Source organism: Nomascus leucogenys, chromosome 10, assembly GCF_006542625.1.
Source record: "Nomascus leucogenys isolate Asia chromosome 10, Asia_NLE_v1, whole genome shotgun sequence".
In the NCBI taxonomy this organism is placed as follows: domain Eukaryota; kingdom Metazoa; phylum Chordata; class Mammalia; order Primates; family Hylobatidae; genus Nomascus; species Nomascus leucogenys.
The window spans coordinates 61,724,038-61,748,586 of NC_044390.1; the positions used below are offsets into that span (position 1 = coordinate 61,724,038).

The window sequence follows — 24,549 nt, forward strand, 5'->3', positions numbered from 1 at the left end:
CAAGTGATCCTTCTGCCTTGGCCTCCCAAATTGCTGGAATTAAGGTGTGAGCCAGCATGCCTGGCCAGTACCAATTTTCTTGTATGCAGTAAGTAAAAACTTGTATCCCCAAATGTTCCTCAATTCCTTATTCTTATAACTAAGTTTTTCATTAAAAAACCCTCTGAGGATATTTTAATTTTTTTTTCTTTTTTTGAGACAGTCTCACCACATCACCCAGGCTGGAGTGCAATGGCATGATCTGAGCTCACGGCAACTTCCGCCTCCCGGGTTCAAGCAATTCTCCTGCCTCAACCTCTCGAGTAGCTGGGATTACAGGCACGTACCACCATGCCTGGCTAATTTTTGTATTTGTAGTAGAGATGGGGTTTCACCATGTTGGCCAGGTTGGGCTCGAACTCCTGACCTCAAATGATCCACTCGCTTCGGCCTTTCAAAGTGCTGGGATTATAGGCATGAGCCACTGCACCCAGCCCAAAATTGTTTTAAAGACTAGTGAAGTGTAGTAGTGACAAATGGGGGAAAGAGTGGAACTCCTAAATAATTAAGAGTTCCATCTGTAACTGTGAACAATCGAGCTAACTCAGGATCTTCAAACCAGCTAGATATTTATTTTTATTAATAATATATACCTCTTTAAAACATGTATATTTACGAAAAGCATTCTGATATGGCATTCCTCTAGTGTGACTTTTTGCATGTAAATTAATACAGCCTTTTTGACCTTCCATACAGTCAGAGTTCCTCTTCAGTGTGGATGTTTCCTAATGACCAAGTTCAAAGGCTTTCCAACATCTCTTTCACTCATGGGACTTCTCAATGTGTGCTTTGACACGTTCCCAAAGTGGAAGCTAAAAACAAAGAAGAATCTCCACACATCTTACATTCATAAGATTTTTCACACTTGTGAGATCATAGTTGAATATTAAGGTATAAGGCAGAGCAAAAGGTTTCAACACATTCCTTACATCCAGAGGACGTGCATTTACATCCAATGTGCTCACAGGCTCAGTAAGGCCCGAGGAAAATAATGAAAGCTTTTCCACCTTCCTCACATTCATAGCATTTCTCTCCAGCATGAGTTCAAACAGACTCAGTAAGACGTAAGCATTGACTGATGGTTTCCTACGTTCAGTTTGTTTCCTAGGATGCACAGACACATGAATAGTAAGTAAGGTCTATGGAAGGAGCCAAGACTTTCCTACATTCCTTACATTCGTATGTCTTCTCTTCTACTGGAATTGTTGAAATCTGAGACACCAAGGAAGGCTTCCCACATTCCTTATGACTGTGTACATTGCCACTATGAATGAGTACATGTTCAATAAGTGTGAGGAAGCAGTGGCTTTACCACATTCTTTCCAAGTATCAGCCCCAATTTACACACATTCATTAACGCATGAGGAATTACTAAAGGTTTGCCCACATTCCTTATATGGTTTCTCCACACTGTGACTTCTTAGATGTCGAATAAGATATGTGGACCGAGTAAAGGCTTTCCCACATTCCTGACATTCAAAGGGCCGTTCACCAGTGTGAGTTCTCATGTGTACTGTAAGGCCTGATGAGATAGTGAAGGCTCGCCCACACTTTTGACATTTATATGGCCTCTCCCCTGTATGTGTTCTTTTATGTTGACTAAGGTGCGAGGAGTATCTAAAGGCTTTCCCACATTCCTCACATTCAAAAGGCCTTTCTGCACTGTGACTTCTTAAATGTCGAATAAGAAATGAGGATCGAATAAAGGCTTTCCCACACTGTTCACAGTCATAGGGTTTTACACCAGGATGAGTCTGCATGTGACTTTTAAAGCAAGAGGAATTAATAAAGGCTTTTCCACATTCCTTACATTGATAAGGCTTCTCACCAGTGTGAGTTCTCATATGTACAGTAAGATGTGAAGAGTTAGCAAAAGCTTTCCCACATTCCTTACATTCATAAGGCTTTTCTCCAGTGTGAATTCGCCTGTGTTTTATAAGACCTGATGAATCAGTGAAGGCTTTCCCACATTTGTTGCACTCATATGGTTTTTCTCCAGTGTGAACCCTTATGTGAATGCTGAGTTTTGAGAAACAAGTAAACTCTTTGCCACATTCATTACAAACATAGCATTTCCCTCTAGTTCTAAGTCTTATATGTTTAGCAAGATCTGGGGAATAAGCAAAGGCTTTGCCAAATTTCTTATGTTCTATAGGTAACACTCTACTGTGAGTTCTTAAATGTTGAGTAACATATGAAGACTGAGTGAAGGGTTTCCCACATGCTTTACATTCACAGAATTTTTCTCCATCTTGAGTTTGCATGTGTACAAAAAGGCCTGTAGAATGAGAAAAGGTTTTGACATTCTCTTTATGAGTATATGGTCTCTCTCCACCATAAATTCTTACACATTCTCTGAGGTGTGAGGAGGAAGGTAAGCCTTTTTCACAGTCACTGCATTTATATGGTTTCTCTTGAGTGTGAGTTTTCTTGCAAACGAGATGTAGATTTTGGCTAGTTTTCTTGCAAACAAGATGTAGATGTTGGCTGAAGGCTGTTTCACATTGATTACAGTTAGGAAGTTCCTCTCCAATATCAGTTTTCTTGTGTAAAGTAAAGGTAGAGGGTTTTGTGAAGGCTTTTTCACAGTGATTACGTTCACAGGTTTTCTTTCTAAAGTAAGTTCTCCTGTGAGTCTTAAGGCATGAGTGTTCACTCAAAGCTTTTTCACATTGGTTAAAGTCAAACAGTTCCTCTCCAAAATGGTTTCTCTCCTGTTGGTGAAAATTAATGATGATTCATACAAGTTTTCCAAATGTATTTCATTCAGATTCTCCCTTTTACTCTGAATTCTGTTATGCATGGAAAATAAGTTAATATAATTGAAATTGTTTGTTCCTGCCATTTTCATTGCAATGCATGGTTCAGACCTGAGTGTTTTCAAGTGGAACAAAGTGACTGCAGGAAGTTCTGTTATATTCTTTACTTTCACAAGGCTTCTCAATAGAGCTTAGCTGATAACGGCCCAAGAGTGAATTATTTATCAAAAACATCTGAGGTATCTATATGGGAATGTTTAGTTGAAATAAAGATGTAAACGAATATATTCTGAGGGATGTTTAGAGTGTTTGTCAAACTCATGATCCATAGTCTCTCCAAGAGACAGATTATTTTTGGGTGAAAAACACTAGTCTCAAATGTCTCAAGGTTATTGTGCTGCTTTTCCATTTTATGGAATTTCCAATCTTCCTCTAACATGGAAGGCAATAAATTATACCTTCTGAATCTTACCATTTCCACCACACTGGATGTCTTCCCCTGCAAAAAATTCTCCTGAGGTGCTGACCATTTGGTATTAATACGACTCTCCCAATCTGAAATAAGATGAAAAAAATTTTAAGTTCTTAGAGAAATAATGATTTTAAAAAGGGTGTTAAAAATGCGAGGCTAGTGTGTAACATATTTTCAAACACTGGCTTGAAATATAGTTTGTATTTTTAAAGAAAGGGAAACAGAAATTGAGAAATTTGGATGTAATAAAGAGTCTAGCAACAGTAAGGTACTGAGGTCAAGTTGGTAGGTGATGCACTAAGAAACAGTTCTCTAGGCTGGGTGTGGTGGCTCACGCCTGTAATCCCAGCACTTTGGGAGGCCAAGACAGGTGGATCACAAGGTCAGGAGTTTGAGAGCACCCTGGCCAACAGGGTGAAACCCCATCTTTACTAAAATACAAAAAAAAAAAAAAAATCAGCCGGGCGTGGTGGCATGCACCTGTACTCCCAGCTACTCAGGAGGCTAAGGCAGGGGAATCGCTTGAACCCGGGAGGCAGAGGTTGCAGTGAGCCGAGATCACGCCACTGCACTCCAGCCTGGCGACAGAGCAAGACTCTGTCTCTAAAAAAAAAAAGAAAGGAAAAGAAAAAAGAAATGGTTCTCTAAACATTGAGACTTTATAGTGAACAAGAAAGAGGTACAGCCAGGGAAACAAACTTGAAAGGAAATGGATACAGAGCTAAATGCAAATCATAAATTTAAAGGAGAAATGAGATAGATCTTAATGTCAGGGCAAAAGAAAGTTTCCAAGATGGATAAAGTGAAAGAGAAAGAGCAGTTAAGGTACCCAAGTAACCTCAGAAACCAATTGGCCTTGATATTCTCCCCAAAAAAGTACACTTTCAAAACCTTCCTATTTAACATTTATAAACAGACTGCACCTCTCATAGATCAGCGCTGTTTCTCACAAATAATCACATCTGTCTTTTCTCTCATCTTGGAGAATTTTCTGCACTGTCTTTAACTCTTCTTGTTTCACCTGAAAAGTCAAACTATGTTTGCATAGCTAGTACCCTGCTCTCAGCGAAAGATGAATGATGTCAGAATGTGCAAGCGATGGCCGGGCACGGTGGCTCACACCTGTAATCCCAGCACTTTGGGAGGCTGAGGTGGGTGGATCACGAGGTGGGTGGACCACAAGGTCAGGAGATCAAGACCATCCTGGCTAACACCGTGAAACCCCATTCTTACTAAAAATACAAAAAAAAAAAAAAAAAAAATCAGCCGGGTGTGGTGGTGGGTGCCTGTAGTCCCAGCTACTCGTGAGGCTGAGGCAGAAGAATGGCGTGAACCCAGGAGGCAGAGCTTGCAATGAGCCGAGATCACACCACTGCACTCCAGCCTGGGCGACAGAGCGAGACTCTGTCTCAAAAAAAAAGAAAAGAAAAAAAAAGAACATGCAAGGGATAACAAATGCGTCCCATGAATTAAGGCTAAGATTTTGCCGTTTGGGCATTCTGAACCCTCTCAGGTATAACTCAAACAACACAATGTTCAAGACAAAAACTTTCAAGTGAACCTAAACTGCAAATACTCTTTTCTCATTCACTGTGCACCAAAAGGACTAGCAATCCTTCCACGAAACCCAGGCTCAAGCTCATATACATATTCAAGAAGCTCTAAGTCTTTTATTCATGGAGAAAACAAAGCCAGAACAATGAACAGATCTTCAATTTCATCAGAAAAATCACTAGGCAGTAAGGTCTATGAGATGGAAACAATGTTTAGCCTGTTTACCAATGCAGCCCATTAACAAGCAGAGAGTCTAGAATACAGTTACTTAAGACATATTTGTTCCAGAAAAAAACTAAATGAAAAGAATGGTACCAGCCTTACCTACTGCAACTAGATTCTTATAGTTCTCCAGCATCACATCTCTGTATAAGTTTCTCTGAGTTTGATCCAGCAAAGTCCACTCCTCCTGGGTGAAGTCCACAGCCACATCCTCAAAGGTCACTGAGTCCTAAACCATCACACACACGCTGGCGTCAGGCAAGTACATTCTCCACTACGTTGACTGGAGAATGAGGGACCTTGTCTTGGCATGCCTTGACAACTCTTTGGTCTCCTATCACTTGATGGTCCTCACTTTCTTCTCCTCTGTCTGTACATATCCACTGGTGATCTCATCTAGTCATATGGCTTGAAGGGCACCTCTTTCACCTAACTGAATATATCTCAGCACAACTAGATTGTGACTTCTTCCTATTGTTCTCTATTGACAGGTTTTAGCACAATCCTGAATACGTTATAGACACTCAAATAAATGCTCCAGTGACAGCACAAATTCTGAGAAGCACATGTGCATTCTCTCCCTGTCTATCACAGCAAAATGAAAACATACAGTCAGCATGGATGACAGTCAGACTGAATTAGTAAACGCTGGGATAGCAGGATCATTTCCCTGTGAAATCTGTTAACCACGTGAGAGGCCCTGTGGTCCGAAGAAGTTTGATGAGAGATGTGGTCCCTAAGCAGACCCTCTTTGCTTGCAGGGGCTCTGTTCCACTAGGAGAAAACACATCTACATGGTAGGAAGAAGCATATGCTTCTACAGAAAAAGCGATTTCCTACTTACCTGAGAGTAATTTGTCAACCACCCAGCCACCAGCCTTTCCTCTTCAAATTTTGCCTCATGAAGACAGAAAACGTCTTGAGAAAGATGATCTTGAGAAGAAGAAATAAAACCTGAGAATCCAGGCTGCTGATAGCTTCCATACTCACAAGGCAAGAAGCCACCTCATACTAATGCTAAGTGGACACATACACATTGTTATAATAAAATGCCTAAGCAGCCTGTCTCACCTGAAGCCAGAAAATATGCTTCAGGCTTTGATGACCAGGAGAGAGAGTTTAACAATCCCATTTTATAAGGAATAAAAAGTCCAGAGAAATTAACATTTTCCTTCTTATTTGCCAAAAATGAAACTCGTCATGTGATTAAGCAGAACCTCTTCCACAAAAGCCTGCATACTTACTCCTCCTTCCCAAATCCCAGGATTTAGACCACAGAATATTCACATCTACTTTAGCCTCTTCTAGGTATCTCAAAAGCAGGGCCACTTAGACCCTAAACCCTAATCACAAGACAAGCTGTTCACAGACTGGTTAAAGCAGGGTCTTGAAGGACCATCAACACGGACTTACCACAGAGGGAAAGATCAATGGCCAGCATCCTGTGGGTCTAACAGTGAAATGTGCCTGAATATCTTGTTCCCAAAGTCTCTTCAAGACACTGTCTGAACTTATGGGCAGGTCAATCTCCATTCCTCTTGATTAAGTAGTAGTGGGAGTCTTGCCTCATACCGTCAATCTTTAAGCAACAGGCATTACTCATCTGTCATCAAGCACCATTCATTAGCCATCTCTGCAGAAGATGAAGTTGTTCACGTGAATGCCACTACAGTATTATGCCACGTGGACTTAAATAACAACAAATGCTGTTTACCTAGTACCCATGTGCCAGAAACAGTGGTAGGGTAAGTTCATATAATTATCAAAGCAGTTTTTGTTACTACCATATTAGTTGAGGAAACCTAGGCTCAGACACTAATTGACCCAACATCACCAATTAGAAAGTGTGAGCCAGGATATGAATACAGGTTACTCTGACTCACAAACCTAAACTCCTGAGGTTCTTCTTATTCTCCAACGTGACCATGAGATCGTCATGAAATGATGTGTGGAAAGGTTAACTCAACAGGCCTGGGTTGCCCAAACCCTGCACTCTCCTGAGAAACATCTGTCTTCAGGACTGACACTTGGCTCAGTTTGTGAGAGATAATCTTTTAGCGTATGGAACAGCTTGCCTGGTAAGTGTATATTTTTCTATGGTTGAGCTATTGAGCCAAACTATAGTGGTGTGACCAGATTGTGTATGCTAACAATATGACTTATGTTGATGGCCTGTTTTTGTATGCCTGAGGCTTCTGGCAATAATGCATGAGTTTGAACTGTTGAGGGGCTGGGCATAAGTGTATGAAGTAAGTCATTCAGGTGCTGTATGCCTACGGGACTAACCCTCAGTAAAAATCCTGGACACCAAAGCTCAGGTGAGCGTCCCTAGATGGCAACGGTTTGCACGAATACTACACACTTTTACTAAGAGAATTAAGCACTGTCCGTGTGACTACATGGGAAAGAACTACATGGGAGAGAAGCCCAGTTTCTTCCAGACTTCATTCATCATTTCCCTTTGCAGATTCTAATCTGTACCCTTTTATTGTAATAAACCATAACTGTAGGTTTAATAGCTTCTGAGTCCTGTGAGTGCTTCTATCACTGAGCATGAGGGTGGTGGTCTTGAGGACCCCCAACACAAATGGTTTATTGAATTTAAACATCTTTAGCTCCTCCAGCTGGCAAAGTCATGTAGGCCAGATGGCTTCCCTTCAAGTCCTTATCTCTGGCTTATGCTTTCATTCACTCTGCAAACATTTATGAAGGACCTTATCTTTCTGAGGTAATATACTAGACACTTAGGATAGAGCAGTCAACTATACAAAAAATGTCCTAGACCTTAGGTATCTCACATTCTAAAGGGCTAAGCAGATAGTAAACACATAAATAAGTTTTTTTTTTTTTTTTTTTTTTTGAGATGGAGTTTCGCTGTTGTTGCCTAGGCTGGAGTTCAGTGGCGCAATCTCAGCTCACTGCAACCTCTGCCCTCCCGAGTTCAAGTGATTCTCCTGCCTCAGCCTCCCAAGTAGCTGGGATTACAGGCATGCGCCACCACGCCTGGCTAATTTTGTATTTTTAGTAGAGATAGCATTTCCCCATGTTGGTCAGGCTGGTCTCGAACTCCTGACCTCGGGTGATCCGCCCGCCTCGGCCTCCCAAAGTGCTAGGATTGCATGCGTGAGCCACTGTGCCTGGCCATAAATATGTATTTTGTCAACTGGTGACAAGTGCTATGGGAAAAAAGTAGATGAATAGATAAGTAATATCATCCTCCACCTCTCCTACCACACACACATATAAATGTATATTTACAGACTCAGAACTGGTTCTGGCAAGAAAATAGAAGAAAATAACCATAAGACACTTGAAAACTGACATCTGGCTTGCCTAAAAAAGTGACACTCAACTTTTTATCCAAAGCAATAGAGTAATACTAATGGTTCACTAAAGAAACTCAGAATACGGCTAAGGCTAATGCCTAGCTGTAGCCAATTAAGTAAGTTATTTACTTTGCTTCCACATTCAGTCTACAAAAGCCAGCTGTGCCTGCTGCTACAGCAGAGCCCCCTGAACCTCTTCTGGTTTTGAGTGCTGCCAGATTCACGAATCCTTTAATGCTTAACTATTACATTTATCTAAAGTTTTTCTTTTAATATCCATAGGTCCTAGCAGAGGGTAGAAAATGTTTGGGGTGTGGCTCATGCCTGTAATCCTAGCACTCTGGGAGGCCAAAGCAGGCAGATCACTTGAGCTCACAAGTTTGAGACCAGCCTAGGCAACAGGGTAAAACCCCATCTCTACAAAAAACACAAAAATTAGCCAGGTGTGGTGATGCATGTCTGTAGTACCAGCTACTTGGGAAGCTGAGGTGGGAAGGTGGCTTCAGCCTGGGAGGCAAAGGTTGCAGTGAGCCAAGATCACGCCACTGCATGCCAGTCTGGGAGACAGAGCCAGACCTTGTCTCAACAAAAAAGAAGAAAAAGAAAAAAGAAAACGTATGGGATGGATGAAATGCTGAAATCACACATTGTGCAAAAGTTTGTCTATTTTATACTTTTCTGGGAGTATGGGGGAGACAGGGCTGCACTCTGTCCCCAAGGCTATAGTGCAATAGTAGGATCAAGCTCACAGCAGCCTTGAACTCCTGGGCTCAAGCAATCTTCCTGCCTCAACTTTCTGAGTAGCTAGGACTTCAGGCAAAAGCCACCACCACACCTGGCCAATTAAAAAAAATTTTTTTGGTAGAGATTGGTGGTGGGGCTGGAATGGAGAAGGGGTTTCTCACAATGTTGGAAAGGCTGATCTTGAACTCCTGGGCTCAAGCGATCCTCCCGCCTTGACCTCCCAACGTGCTGGATTACAGGTGTGATCCACCATGACCAGCCAATTTTTTTTTTTTTTTTAGACAGAGTCTCACTCCGTCGCCCAGGCTGGAGTGCAGTGGCATGATCTTGGCTCACTGCAAGCTCCGCCTCCTGGGTTCACACCATTCTCCTGCCTCAGCCTCCTGAGTAGCTGGGACTACAGGCGCCTGCCACCACACCTGGCTAATTTGTTTTGGATTTTTAGTAAAGAAGGGGTTTCACCGTGTTAGCCAGGATGGTCTTGATCTCCTGACCTCATCATCCGCCCACCTCGGCCTCCCAAAGTGCTGGGATTACAGGCATGAGCCACCGTGCCCAGCCATGACCAGTCAATTTTATACTTCTAAAAAACCTATCTCTTGGGTTTACTGATCACTTTTACTTTTTTTCCCATTAAATGTTGCTTTTAGTGTTATTATGTTTTCTTTATATTCATTTTGCTAATCTCTTTCAAACACTTGGAAATGACATCTCAATTTTTTAAACATTTAATTGAAATATATATTCACAAAAGTGTAGAATTACAAAAGTATAATGCATCATTAATTTCTACACCTTGATGCACACATGACACATCTAAATCATTGCCCCTCTTCTCAAATGGAAACTATTCTCACTTCTAACGGTACAGATTAATTTTGTCTGTTTTTAAACTTTATAAATGAAATAATCTATTCGTTTATGTCTAGCTTTTTTGATTCAACATTACGTTTATGAGTCATCCATACACTGTTGCACATAGCTATAGTTATTTTCCTTTTACCTAAAAGCACTCCATAATACAGGTTGAATATCTCTAATCTGAAAACCTGAACTCCAAAATGCTCCAAAAAAACCTTTTTGAGCACAGATATGATACTCAAAGGAAATGCTCACTGGAACATTTTAAATTTCTGAAGTATAATGCAAATATTCCAAAATCTGAAGAAATCTGAAATCCAAATGACTTCTGGTCCCAAATATTTCTGATACTTAACCAGTACGGCATGGTTTATTCACGTATTCTTGTAGACAGACATTCGAGTTGCTTAATTCTGGGCTATTTCAAATTATGATGTTATATGGTTGCATTTAAAGGTATATCCTTACATTCAAATTTGGAATGCAATGCCAAACCATTTTTCAAAACATATTTCTACTTTATACACTGAAAGTATACACAAACTCTAGTTTCTCTAAATTCTCTTCAACATTTGGTATTGTAACTCTTTTTGGATTTAGCCATTCTGATATATGTGTAGTGGCAGATTTAATTTCCATTTGCCTGATTACTGATGAGGATAAAAACTTCAATTTTTCATGTTTATTATCCATAGTACAGTCAGTTTTGTGAAGAGCCTGCTCAAGCCTCTAATTTTTCTATTGGATTGTTTGAATTTTTGGAAATAACATTTAAGAGAGTTCTTAATATATTTTGGATATTAGCCTTTTTTTGTCAGTTACATACGTAGGAGTTATCTCCTCTTATTCTCAGGCTTGTTTTTGGGTGGGGGTGGAGGACAGGGCCCTGTTCTGTTGCCCAGGCTGAAGTGCAGTAGCACAATCTTGGCTCACTGCAGCCCTGACCTCCTGGGCTCAAGCAATCCTCCTGCCTCAGCATCCCAAGTAGCAAGGACAAGAAGCATGTGCCACCATGTCCAGCTAATTCTTTAGTTTTCTGTAGAGATGGGGTCTTGCTATGTTGCTCAGGTGGGACGCAAGTGATTCTCCTGCCTTGGCCTCCCCAAGTGCTGAGATTACAGGTGTGAGCCACTACGCCTAACTTCCTTTGGAATTATTTTTAATTTCATTAAAAAAAAAAAAAACTAGGGAATTTGGCAGCATATAGTTAAATTATATAGGCATTTACCCTTTAACTTAGCAGTCCCATTTCTAAAAATCCTCCTGGATGTATAACTCTACATATATCTATTTTTAAAATTTTATGGCTGGGCACGGTGGCTCATGCCTGTAATCCTAGCACTTTGGGACGCTGAGGTAGGTAGATTGCTTGAGTCCAGCCTAGGCAACACATGGTGAAACCCTGTCTCTACAAAAAATACAAATATTCGCTAGGTATGGTAGCACTCACCTACAGTCCAAGCTATTCAGGAGACTGAGGTGGGAGGAACACCTGAGCCTCGGGAGGTCTATGCTGCAGTGAACCGTGATCTCGCCACTGTACTCCTGCCTGGACAACAGAGTGAGACCTTGTCTCAAAAATGCAACAAAACAAAAACCAAAATACATGTTCTCATACATTCATATTAGAATGTAGAACTTCCAAGGGTTGATCCTTCTCTCTTAAAACACAAGCCACATAGCTACAAAATCATACCTTTTAAAAACACATCAGAGAGCCAAGAATGCAGATAAACCTAAATAATAAGCTTTGCTAAGAAGATACCCATGATTTTTCTCAATCTTGGATGAGTGATGAGAGAAGGAATCTGCCACACATGAAGGTATAAAGAAATCATCATTAAATCTTACCAAAATTTGACAGCAGAGTGTGGGCTGATTGACCACATTAGAATTCTGAGACATCTCAGTTACAGAATTCACAGTGATGAATCCACCACAGACTTTCACAAGTCTTCACCTAATATTAGACCATAGTATATCAAAGGCTGGGATAAGGCAGGATCACTGAGGTGCATGTAGCCTCCCTGATGACGGAGGCAGCCATCCCCAAAGGCAAGTGGCAGGGCAAAGGGGTGAAGATAAATCCATTTAAGGCACTCTGGGCCCTCAGCTATCACAGGCTGGTTGCAGAGCAGAGTTAATACAAACCCTTAGTAAAATTTTAGCAAAATGAATACAGTGATATATATATGTGTATATATATGTGGATATATATATATACATATATACATACATATGTATACTTCTATTTATGAACAGATAATACATCAAGTTAGAACATATCCCAGAAATGCCAAATTGATATTCAAATGTAAATTAATTTAATGCAACATATTAGCAGGCCAGAAAATCAGATGATCTCATGAGATGCAGAAAAGGAATTTGACAAAATTCATTAACCATGATTTTTTTAATGAAGTTCAATAAGCCCAAGAAAAATTTTCAGCCTAATAAAGGCCATCTACAAAAACGCCAAAGCTAACATTATACTTTAAGGTGACAAAAACGATTGCTTTTTAACTGTATTACAAATGAATAACAAAACCATATTGAAAGATAAAAATAACTCATCTAAGTGAATTTGGAAAACAGTATTTTGAACATATAATCTAAGCCTAAATATAAAAGAATGACACAAAAATAACTCAGTTAATAAATTTGTTTTCCACAGGGGTCTGAATTAGCAATTCAGAACTACTTTATTTGTATTTTAAGATTCAATAAGTAATATATCATAGAGAATGTCAGTAAAATGGCAGAGTAGGAAGCCCTACTTCTCTGTTCACTCATGGAAACACATAACAACAATACTGGAACCAAAATACCTTGAAGAGAAATCCATCATCAAGCTAATAATTACAAGCAACCCCAGAGGAGCACAAACTGAGAGCAGTTGCATTTATATGGCTAAGAACAATTTTCAACTTACCGTCATCAGCCCTTCTCCAAAACCAGCTCAGCTCAGTTGCCTTGACTGATTATTTCTTCATGGGAAGAAGTGAGATTGGCTACTTGACCTCCTGACCTCTCAGAGGGTTCTCCAAGGGGCTAGTAGCCATCTTGCCTCATACTGAGGTGCTGATCATCTGAGAAAGAAATGAGGCAGACATCCTCTTACATCTGCTCTGTATGACTGAGAAAAATCACAAACGGAGGCTTTTCTGTGGAGAGAGAGAGAAGAGAAGGTGTACTTGTCATCAACCTTATAGTATACTCCTGTAGGGGTCAGTCCTGATCTTGTCTCATACGGAGCACTGCTAATGGATGAAGGTCTTTCCCAGTCAAGACTAAGCAATAGAGACTGAGAGAAATACCTACACTTCAATGCACAGACAGCAAAGCAAACCTACAAATAGCATGAAGAATCAAGAAGAAACTATGACACAAAGGAAGAAAACAAATATTCAGTAGCCAACCCAAAAGAAATGGAGACCTGTGAATAACCTGAGAAGGAAGTCATAATAATCATCTTAAAGATCAGTGAGTTAAATTACAGCAGAGATACATAACTATATGAGGTCAGGAAAATAATACATGAATGAAGTGAGAAATTCAACCCAGAGACTGAAATGAAAAACAACAAAAGAGAAATAGTGGAGCTGAAGAGTACAATAACTGAACGGAAATATTAACTAGAGGGGTCCAAGAGCAGACATCATCAAACAGAACAACAAAATAAAAAACAGATTATAGTCAGTCAGAGGAATAAAAAGAAAAAACAATGAAAAAGAGTGAAGAAAGCCTAAAGAACCTGTGGAACTCTGCCAAGTGAACAGAAACATTAAAGAAGTTACAGAGGGAGCAGAGAGAGAAATGAGCAGAAAGCCTATTTAAAGAATAGCTATATATTTTCCAAATCTAGGGAGACAGAGGAACCCATATTCATGAATCTCAAGGCCCCCAAAAACGTTCAACTGAAAGAGATCTAAACTGAGACACATTATAGTGAACTTGTCAAAAGTCAAAAAGAATTTTGAAAGCAGGGAGAGAAAAATGACTTACTACATACAAAGGAATCTCCATAATACTACCCATTGATTTCTCAGCAGAAACCTTGCAAACCAGGAGAATGGCATATTCAAAAAGTCATCAATCGCAAAGGAAGACTGCAAGAGAAGACAGGAATAAAAGAACTACAAAACAGCCAGAAAACAATGAACTAAATGGTAATAACAAGTCATCATCTATCAACAATTACTTTAAATGGATTAAATTCCCCAATGAAAAGACACAGAATGGCTGAATATGGTGAAAACAAAGAAACAGGTGGGGTGCAGTGGCTCACACCCGTAATCCCAGCACTTTGGGAGGCTGACGAAGGGAGATGACGAGGTCAGGAGTTCGAGACCAGCCTTGCCAATATGGTGAAACCCTGTTTCTACTAAAAATACAAAAATTAGCCAGGCGTGGTGGCATGCGCCTGTAGTCCCAGCTACTCAGGAGGCTGAGACAGAAGACTTGCTTGAACCCAGGAGGCAGAGATTGCAGTAGGCTGAGATCATGGCGCTGCACTCTAGCCTGGGCGACAGAGTGAGACTCCATCTCAAAACAAACTAAACAAGATCCAACTATCTCCTGGCTACAAGAGACTCATTTTAATTTTAAGGGGCACAGACTAAATGTCAAGGGTTAGAAAAAGATATTCCATGCAAATGATAACCAAAGGACAGCAAGAGCCCCTATTCTTACATTACACAAACTAGACTTTAAGACAAAAATTGTGACAAGAGACAAAGGTCATTATATAATAATAAAGGGACCAATTTATCAAAAGGATATAAAAGTTTTAAGTACATATACACCAACATATTTAGGGAGCTCATAATACATAAAGCTAATATTAATGGATCTGAAAGAAGAAAAAGCAATATGATAATAGTAGGGGACTTCGATACTCCACTTTCAACAATGACCAGATCATCCAGACGAAATATTAATAAGAAAATCGTGACCTTGAAAAACAATATAGATGAAATGGATGTAGAAACAGAACATGCCATTCAACAGCAGTACAAAATACATTCTTCTCCAGCACACAGGAGAATATTATCCTGGAATATTCTCCAGGATAATAAAATGTTGGGCGACAAAACAAGTTAACAAATTTAAGAAGACTGAAATCACAAAAACCATCTTTTTTGAAAATAATGGTATGAAGCTAGAAATCAGTAACAGGCTAAAAACTGGAAAATTCACAAATAGGTGGAAATTAACCAGTATTTGAACAACCAAGGGTCGAGGAATAAATTAAAATAGAAAACTAATAATTATCTTGAGACAAACAAAAATAAAACTTACATATCAAAACTTACGGGATGCAGTTAAAAGAAGTTCTAAGAGAAACCTTTATAGCAATACATACTTATATTAGAAAAAAAAGGTATCAAATAACCTAATTTATGCCTCAAGGAATTAGAAAAAGAACGAAGCCCAAAGTTGGAAGGAAGGAAATAATAAAGATTAGAGCAAAAATAAATCAATGAAATAGATACTAGAAAACAAAAGAACAAAACTGAGAGCTGGTTTTTTTAAAACAAGTTAACCAAATGGAGAAATCTTTACCTATGGTAATTAAGAAAAAGAGAAGGAAAACTCAAACAGGATTATAATGAAAGAAAGGGACATTAAAATGGATGCCTCAGAAAAACAGAGAACCAGAAGAGACTACCATGAATGCTTACATGCCAACGAACTGGAAAACCTAGAAGAAACGGACAAATTCCTAGAAACACACAACCTATCAAGACTGAATCATGAGGAAATAAAAAATCTGGACAACCAAAAACAAGTAAGGAAATTAAATCAGTAAACAACCACCCTGCACCAACAGGACCAAATGGCTTTACTGGTGAATTCTACCAAACATTTAAAGAATTAATGGGCCACGGCCAGGCGCGGTGGCTCACACTTGTAATCCCAGCACTCTGGGAGGCCGAGACGGGCGGATCACGAGGTCAGGAGATCGAGACCACGGTGAAACCCCGTCTCTACCAAAAATACAAAAAAATTAGCTGGGCGTGGTGGCGGGCGCCTGTAGTCCCAGCTACTCGGAGAGGCTGAGGCAGGAGAATGGCGTGAACCCGGGAGGCGGAGCTTGCAGTGAGCCGAGACTGCGCCACTGCACTCCAGCCTGGGCAACAGAGCCAGACTCCATCTCGAAAAAAAAAAAAAAGAATTAATGGGCCAGACGCGGTGGCTCACGCCTGTAATCCCAGCACTTTGGGAGGCTAAGGCGGGTGGATCACTGGAGGTCAGGGGTTAGAGACCAGCCTGGTCAACATGGTGAAACCCTGTCTCTACTAAAAGTACAAAAATTAGCCAGGTGGGGTGGCGGGTGACTGTAATCCCAGCTACTGAGGAAGCTGAGGCAAGAGAATTGCTTGAACTCAGGAGGCGGAGGTTGCAGTGAGCCAAGATCATGCCACTGCACTCCAGTCTAGGCGACAAGAGGAAAACTCTGTCTCAAAAGAAAGAAAGAAGAATGAATGCCAATACTTCTTAAATTCTTCCAAAACGCTGAAGAAGGAAGACTTGCAGACTCATTTTATAAGGCCACCATTACCCTGATACCAAAGCCAGACAGGAAGCCTTCAAGAAAACTACAGGCCAATATCCTTGTTGAATGTAGATGCAAAAATCCTCAATAAGGCCAGGTGTAATGGATCATGCCTGTAGTCCCAGCATTTTGGGAGGCTGAGGTGGGAGGATTGAGCCCAGGAGTTCGAGACCAGCATGAGGAACATAGTGACACCCCATCTCTACAAAAAGTTAGCTAGGTGTGGTGGCACATGCCTGTGGTCCCAGCTACTTGGGAGGCTGAGGTAGGAGGACTGCTTGACCCCAGGAGGACAAGGCTGCAGTGAACCACGATTGTGCCCCTGCATTCCAGCTTGGGAGACAGAGTGAGACCCAGTCTCAAAAACAAAACAAACAGAAAATCTCAACAAAATAGAAGCAAACTGAATTCAACAGCGTATTAACATCATGTAGGATTTATCCCTGGAGTTCAAGGATGGTTCAAAATACACAAATTAAGCAATGTGATACACCACATTAACGGAATGTAGGACACAGTTCTTATAATCATCTCAATAAATGCAGACAAAGCCTTGACAAAATAAAACATCTTTTCATGATAAAGACCTTCAACAGGCCAGGCATGGTGGTTCACGCCTGTAAACCCAGCACTTAGGGAGGCCAAGGCGGGTAGATCATTTGAGATCAGGAGTTTGAGACCAGCCTGGCCAACATGGTGAAATCCCATCTCTACTAAAAATACAAAAATTAGCTGGCCATGGTGGTGTGCATCTGTAATCCCAGCTACTTGGGAGGCTGAGGCACAAGCATCATGTGAACCTGGGAGGAGGGGCTGTAGTGAGCAGAGACTGTGCTACTGTACTCCAGCCCAGGAGACAGAGCGAGACTCCCGTTTCAAAAAAAAAGACTCTCAAATTTGTGTACAGAAGGAATGTACCTCAATATAATAAAGGCCATATGACAAGCCCACAGCTAACATCATATTCAATAGTGGGAAGCTAAAACCTTTCCTTTAAGATCAGGAACAAGACAAGGGTGTCCAATCTAATGACTTATGTTCAACACAGTACCAGAAAACCTGGACAGAACAATTAAGCAAAACAGAGAGGGAGAAATAAAAGGCATCCAAATTGGAAGGGAAGAAGTAAAATCAATTATTTACAGATGACATGATCTTATATACAGAAAACCCAAAAAACTCCACCGAAAACTGTTAGAACAAGCAAGCAAATTTACTTTTTGTTGCAGGATACAAAATCAACATACAGGCTGGGCATGATGGCTCATGCCTGTAATCCCAGCACTTTGGGAGGCCGAGGCAGGTGGATCACAAGGTCAGGAGTTCGAGACCATCTTGGCCAACATAGTGAAACCCCATCTCTACTAACAATACAAAAATTAGCTGGACGTGGTGGCATGTGCCTGTAATCCCAGCTACTAGGGAGGCTGAGGCAGGAGAATCGCTTGAACCCAGGACGTGGAGGTTGCGGTGAGCCGAGACTGCACCACTGTACTCCAGCCTGGCCACAGAGCAAGACTCTGTTACAAAAAAAAAAAAAAAAAGCAAACGAAAACCAATATACAAAAATCAGTTCTGTTTCTATACATAGATAATAAACTACCCAAAAAAGAAATTAAGAAAAGAATTCCATTAAAATACCATTAAAAATATGTAGGAATAAATTTACCTAAGGAGGTAAAAGATCTGAAAACTATAAACACTGATGAAAGAAACTGGAAAAGATACAGATAAACAAAAAGATACCCAGTGTTCATGTATAGGAAGAATATTAAAGTGTCCATAGCACCCAAAGTAATCGACAGATTCCATGCAATTCCTATCAATAGTCCAATGACATATTCTTCAGAAATAGAATAAAAGCTGAGATTTGGATATGATATCGTGGTTTTTTTTTTCTGTAAACTTTTTTATTGTGGTAAAATACACAGAGTATTTAACATCTTAACCATTTTCAAGTGTATAGTTCAGTAGCATTAAGTACATATGCTTGTACAATCACCACCATCACCCTCCAGAGCCCTTTTCATCTTGCAAAACTGAAACCCTAACACCTATTAAATACGTCATGGTTTTAGGAGTATATACCAATACATATAGGCAGATATAAATGTTTTGGTGTGTGTATAGACACACACATTTCCCAGATGTGTCCACTCTGAGGGTCCAGAAGAAATAAGCACACCTAATGCCCAGATCTTGGTTTATGAATTTCATTCTCCAATAAAAGGAACCAGAGTTCCCCAGAGATCAATTCCAGGTCTAGGGCAAGGAAAGAACAAGATGAGCCTGAACACTGCCAGAAAGTAAAGAAATTCTCCAAAAAGGATGGGAACATGTCAAAAAAAAAAAAAAATGCAGAAATCAACTTAAGGGAGTTCCCAATAACCAAGTCTGGGACATTCTGAGCAAGAAAATAAAAAATAGTGGTAACAGCCACTGGCCTATACTGATGTGAAGTAATTTAATAAAGGGAAGAGAAAGAAAAGTTGTTTTTTGCAGAATTCCAATAAATACAGAAGATATGACTGGAACAGAAATTCATAATTTGGAAAAATAGCACAATAATAAGTATTACAGGTCATAATTACCAATGGATACTAAAATAAGTGGGCATATAGTAGGATGAAAACACAATATTTGCCTAGTCTCCAAGTATCTCCCTATTACAAACTTTTTAATTACACAGAGTAAGATATTAACTTTACAGTGGGGAAAAAGTGGAAGATAACATATTAAATGTGAAAAACAAAGATTCTCAAACTAAATACAAAAATCAATCATATTGTATATAAAAAAATTAAAAACTATGGCACCACATATGCTCAAGGCCATTCCACTTATGAAACAGGAATAATAAACTATGATTTTTAAAAAGCTGTATTGGGTAAGCACAGGAATAAAAAAGAAAAGTTTAAAACTTAAAGCCTCAAACCCAAAAAACAAAAAAAAACGCCGCTGTACAGTTACCACAAAAAGAACAAAGCGGTTCTAATGACTTTCTTGAGTTACTGTTGCTTTTTTACTCACTGTGAAACTTTGTTCTCTAAAATCAGTTATTAGAAATTTGCTGTTTGAAATTGTATCAGTAAGAAATATCAGAAAGACTGAAATATCCCACTTTCGCCTGGAGGGTTTATGTAATTTTTTGACACCAAGAAGTAGTATCAATTTACAACCCAGGTGCTGAATTTCAAATAAAAGATTTCTGACACAACATTCCACATCTACTCAAATTTACTGTTTCCAAGGAAATGCGACCCTGTGTTGTTTGCATCCAGATACAATGCTGACTCCTTTATACAGCCCTACTTTGCACTGAGACTATCAAAATGCTGCTCCATTTAGGCCAGGCGCGGTGGCTCAAGCCTGTAATCCCAGCACTTTGGGAGGCCGAGGCAGATGGATCACCTGAGGTCAGGAGTTGAGACCAGCCTAGCCAACATGGTGAAAGCTCGTCTTTACTAAAATACAAAAATTAGCCAGGCATGGTGGCGGGAGCCTGTAATCCCAGCTACTCAGGAGGCTGAAGCAGGAGAATCCCTTGAACCCAGGAGTTGGAGGTTGCAGTGAGCCGAGATTGCACCACTGCACTCCAGCCTGGACAACAAGAGCAAAAACTCCGTCTCAAAAAAAAAAAAAAGGTTAATTCAAAAAAGCAAATCTTAAAAGTGTAAAGACAAACAAGCCTAATAGTATGTCAAATTGATAACATCACAGAGAAAAAAACTGAGTTCAAACAAACGTTTTAACTTTATATCCTTAGTAAGGACAAAAAGAAATACAAAGAAACTCAATACTAAAAGTAACAGTTGGTAGTAATACTAGTCATCTGGCAATGTTGCTAAAACAAATAATATATGAGTGTCATTAGGAGTCAAGGTCTTTATTAATAAGAGGTGAGAGATACAAACATAAGGAAAAACAAAAAATCTCATAAGTTTGTAATGGGGATATGAGTATAAATGTATGATGTAAGAAAATACATATTCTAGATGTCCACTGTAAGGCCACAGACGTCCACTGTGGGTCTATCACACAGACCTTAGTGTCTAAAAGGAACATGACTTTTTGGAGCAATCATTGATTCGAAGTCTGTAAGAGGAAAATACAAAGCGAACTGGGGTCTGATTTTGCACTCAGATTAGTAGAGTTGTGTCACAAGACACAGAGCCAAATTTAAAAGATTACCTTTGGTCAAACTTGGGACAGTTTGAGCATCAATACGAATGACAGTAATTGATTATAATACAGTGAATGAAAAGAAAAAAAAAAAAAAACTAGAATAAGTTGTGACATTCCAAAAAAGAAAAAAAGTATAGAGGGCAGTGAAAGTGGTGAAAGAAAGCTCCTCTTCACCTAAGACTGTCAGATAAAGAATGGAGAAAGAACGACAGAACTAGGAAAAAAAATTGTTAACCTCTCAAAGTAAAAACAGGTTCAGAAGATAAATGAGTGATGTTAAAGCCACTGGGTGATGCCAGGTGCGGTGGCTCATGCCTGTAATCCCAGCACTTTGGGAGGCTGAGGCGGGAGGATCACCTGAGGTCAAGAGTTCGAAATCAGCCTGACCAACATGGTGAAACCCCTGTCTCTACTAAAATTACAAAAATTAGCCAGGTGTGGTGACGCACATCTGTAATCCCAGCTACTCGGAAGGCTGAGACAGGAGAGTCACTTGAACTGGGGAGGCAGAGGTTGCAGTGGGCCAAGATCACGCCACTGTACTCCAGCCTGGGCGGCAGAGCAAGACTTTGTCAAAACAACAACAACAACGACAAAACAAAAACAAACAAAAAAACCACTGGGTGAAAGGCTGTTGGGGAACAGATTATTACCCTGTGGCCAAAGTATCACTTATAGATTACTGTAAGAAAAACGTGACTATACAGAGATGAGTACCTTGACCAAATGCTTAGCATCACTAACAAACTTGTAGTATGTGACCACTGATAGGATATAATATGAAGCCCAGTACATTGCCTAGAAAATGGAAGCCTTGGATCTGGCCAGTCTAACTCAATAGCCACTAGCCCCATGTGGCTAGTGCAACCGAGGCAATGAATTCTTAATTTTATTTACTTTTAATTCAACTTTAAAAATAAAATTGTTATTGAAAAACTTTTAAGTATGTTTGGAACAACCTGGGTTTGTTAATCTACTTTTTCAACAGTAAATTTTATAAACTCTAAATACAGATCAAGAATTTCCAATGAAAATTAGCTGTAAGTGTAAAATACGTGCAGGATTCCAAAGACTTAGTACAAAAAAAGCGTGAAATGTCTCAGTTTTATATTGACTACACTAGTCATTCATTTCATAAATTTGTATTGATAACTGGATATGCTGCATTTTTAATATATTAAAAATGATTTCACACATACATTTAACATTTTCTAATTTGGCTACTAAAATTTTAAAAAATTACTTCTGTGCCTTGCATTATATTTGTATTAGACAGTACCACTCTAACCCCAACATCCACTTTACAAGAAATACAGGACACAGGTAAATCAAATAAAATCACAGGAAAGCATCATTGCACGAGAACGCCAGCATTTTACAAGATAATGCTCCTGAAATCTTCAAAGGCCAAAATTTTATTTTTAAAAATTCAGGTGAATGGCGGGGCATGGTGGTTCACGCAGTACTTTGGGAGGCCGAGGCTGGCAGCTCACGAGGTCAGGAGTTGGAGACCAGCCTGTCTCTACTAAAAATACAATTAGTCAGGCGTGGTGGCACACGCCTGTAATCCCAGCTACTTGGGAGGCTGAGGCAGGAGAATCGCTTGAAAGCGGGAGGCAGAGGTTGCACTGAGCTGAGATCACACCACTGCACTACAGCCTGGGACAGACCGAGACTCTGTCTCAAAAAAAAAAAAAAAAAATCAGGTGAATATTCTAGTTAAAAACAGATTTAACAGATCTAAAAATATGCAAACAACCTGGCAACTATAATGGTGACTTTTGGACAGCTGGGGAAATTTGACTTGATTTGGGGGTGGGCATGGACATTGAAGTCTTCTTTTACGCTTGTCTTCACTTTTAGGAGGTATATGAGATACACGTTTAATTTTAAAGGGGAAGGTTCATTCACTTCCAATTTAAATGGCTCATCATAAAGTATACATAGAAAAAAATGAAACAAATCTTAACAACTAGTGAATGTAGGTTAAGGGTTAAAGACATTTGGGTTTTTGTTTTGTTTTGTTTTGAGACGGAGTCTCGCACTGTCGCCCACGCTGGAGCGCAATGGCGCGATCTCGGCTCACTACAACCTCTGCCTCCCGGGTTCAAACGATTCTCGTACCTCAGGCCCCTCAGTAGCTGGGATTACAGGAGCCCACGTCCGGCTTATTTTTTTGTATTTTGAGTAGAGACGGGGTTTCACTATGTTGGCCGGGCTGGTCTCAAACTCCTGACCTCGTGATCCACCAGCCTCAGCCTCCCAATCGTGCTGGGATTACAGGCGTGAGCCACCACGCCCGGACTAAAGACATTTGTTTTACTCGAGCTACAGACGTTCTCTAGATCAGCACTTTTTTTTCTTTTTGAAACAAGGTCTCACTCTGTCGCCTAAGCTGGAATGCAGTGACGCAATAACAGCTCACAGCAGCCTCGACCTCCCATGCTCAAGTGATCCTCGCATCTCAGCCTCCAAAGTGGCTGGGACCACAGACACCACCATGCCCGGCTAATTTTTTTACTTTTAGTAGAGACAGAGGCTTGCCCTATTTTTTCCAGGTTGGCATCAAATTCCTGGGCTCAAGCGATCATCCAGCCTCAGCCTCCCAAAACGCTGGGATTACAGGTGTTAGCCACCTTGCCCCGCCCTCGGTAAGGCTCTCAAATGAGTAACTGGGAGAAAACCCACCTGTCAAAAGGTATCTTCGTATTCATTATCAATTCAATCCCTCCTGCTAGTAAATCAGCCTGCACCGTGTTCCTAGGGACGCCCTCCTGTTTTGAGGCTCTGGGGGAATCTACATGGCGCTAGGGTGAGATCGAGGTGATGGCCTGGAACCACAGTTGAGCAGTACTGCGTTTTTCCTCGGTGGTAAATTTTACATTTATGTGCATTCATCCACTCATGCATTCGATGGTAACAGATCCATGTGCTCCCGAACAACCTGAAAAGGTTTCTTTCCACCTCGATACAACTTAAAGACCCGACACCCACAGCCAGAACAAGTGTATGAAGTCCTCACCGAGACACGACAGAATTGTCAGGTTGGTGAGGCCAGGAGGACGCCAAGCAAAAGTCACCGTGAACAGGAGGGCAGAGATGCTGTTCCTTCTGGAGAAAAGGCACAACGCTGGATGTGGAGGCTTTTTTTTTCCATTAGAGATGGTAGGGGGGGTGGGGGCGGGGTCTCCCTCTGTTGCCCTGCCTGGTCTTGAACTCCTGGCCTCAAGTAATCCTCCTACCTCAGCCTCCCAAAGCGCTGGGGATGACATGCGTGAGCCGCCGCGCCCGGACCTATGAGGCTTCTGCAGAGGGGAGCAGAGAGAATGGAAAAGCCGTGCCCCCCGCCTCTTCCCGGGCCGAGGCCCCAATGCAGCCGCCTCGACCCCAGACGACAGACCTGACTGTGGCTCTCAGAGGAGGGGCCACGACTTGGGGGCGCCCACAGGATCCTCGAACTGCCCAACAGTGCACGGGACAGGCTCAATTTCACTGGCGCCTCCCCTTTCGACCCTCCTACTCCCGAGTGGCCTCACCGGGGCAGGACCGGACGCCGCCCAGAAACGAAAACTTACCTCAGACGCCGGGAACGCGCGGTTAAGATGGCGGCCATTATGCGCATGCGCACATGCAGACAGTCCGCGCACGCGCAGACGCTAGGACCACATAGGGGGGCGGGACCCGGGGTTCCACATCAGCGCTGCGGTTTTTTTTTTTTTTTTTTTTTTTTTTTTTTTTTTCCCGGCAGGCGGATCTCCCCCCCCCCCCCCCCCCCCCCCCCCCCCCCCCCCCCCCCCCCCCCCCCCCCCCCCCCCCCCCCCCCCCCCC

At 41.0% G+C, this 24,549-nt stretch overlaps 2 protein-coding genes across 12 annotated transcripts in view; both read right to left on the reverse strand.

The window, feature by feature from the left end:
• Nucleotides 1-750, reverse strand: part of LOC100581535 (zinc finger protein 177) — a 40,942-nt gene extending 40,192 nt beyond the window's left edge. The window contains exon 1 of the mRNA XM_030820931.1: nucleotides 656-750. Within this exon, the coding sequence (XP_030676791.1) occupies nucleotides 656-731 (76 nt within the window). The 5' untranslated portion in view covers nucleotides 732-750. The remainder of the gene's footprint in view (nucleotides 1-655) is intronic.
• Nucleotides 592-24,339, reverse strand: ZNF559 (zinc finger protein 559). 11 transcript variants are annotated; one of them, XM_030820935.1, is made up of 9 exons: nucleotides 24,122-24,323; nucleotides 23,744-23,832; nucleotides 13,983-14,086; nucleotides 12,910-13,141; nucleotides 6,460-6,679; nucleotides 5,891-5,979; nucleotides 5,149-5,275; nucleotides 3,271-3,353; nucleotides 592-2,753 (listed from the first exon to the last, which is right to left on the reverse strand). In XM_030820935.1, the coding sequence occupies exons 5-9, from the start codon at nucleotides 6,485-6,487 to the stop codon at nucleotides 1,380-1,382; spliced, it is 1,701 nt and encodes a 566-aa protein (XP_030676795.1). In that variant the 5' UTR covers nucleotides 6,488-6,679; nucleotides 12,910-13,141; nucleotides 13,983-14,086; nucleotides 23,744-23,832; nucleotides 24,122-24,323; the 3' UTR covers nucleotides 592-1,379. The 11 variants fall into 11 exon arrangements, with proteins under 11 accessions (XP_030676795.1, XP_030676799.1, XP_030676796.1 ...); XM_030820939.1 differs by lacking the exon at nucleotides 13,983-14,086 and having other exon boundaries at nucleotides 24,258-24,339; XM_030820936.1 differs by lacking the exon at nucleotides 23,744-23,832.
• Between the last annotated feature and the right edge of the window lie 210 nt (nucleotides 24,340-24,549).

What these genes read in the sequence shown, in the direction of transcription:
- ZNF559 (XM_030820939.1), bottom strand. Translation starts at nt 6,487, where the DNA reads ATGCTGGCCATTGATCTTTCCCTCTGTG. An exon ending in CATTGATCTTTCCCTCTGTG is followed by an intron (nt 5,980 to 6,459) that starts GTAAGTCCGTGT and finishes CTTCTTCTCAAG; the next exon opens with ATCATCTTTCTCAAGACGTT. An exon ending in TAAGAATCTAGTTGCAGTAG is followed by an intron (nt 3,354 to 5,148) that starts GTAAGGCTGGTA and finishes ATCTTATTTCAG; the next exon opens with ATTGGGAGAGTCGTATTAAT.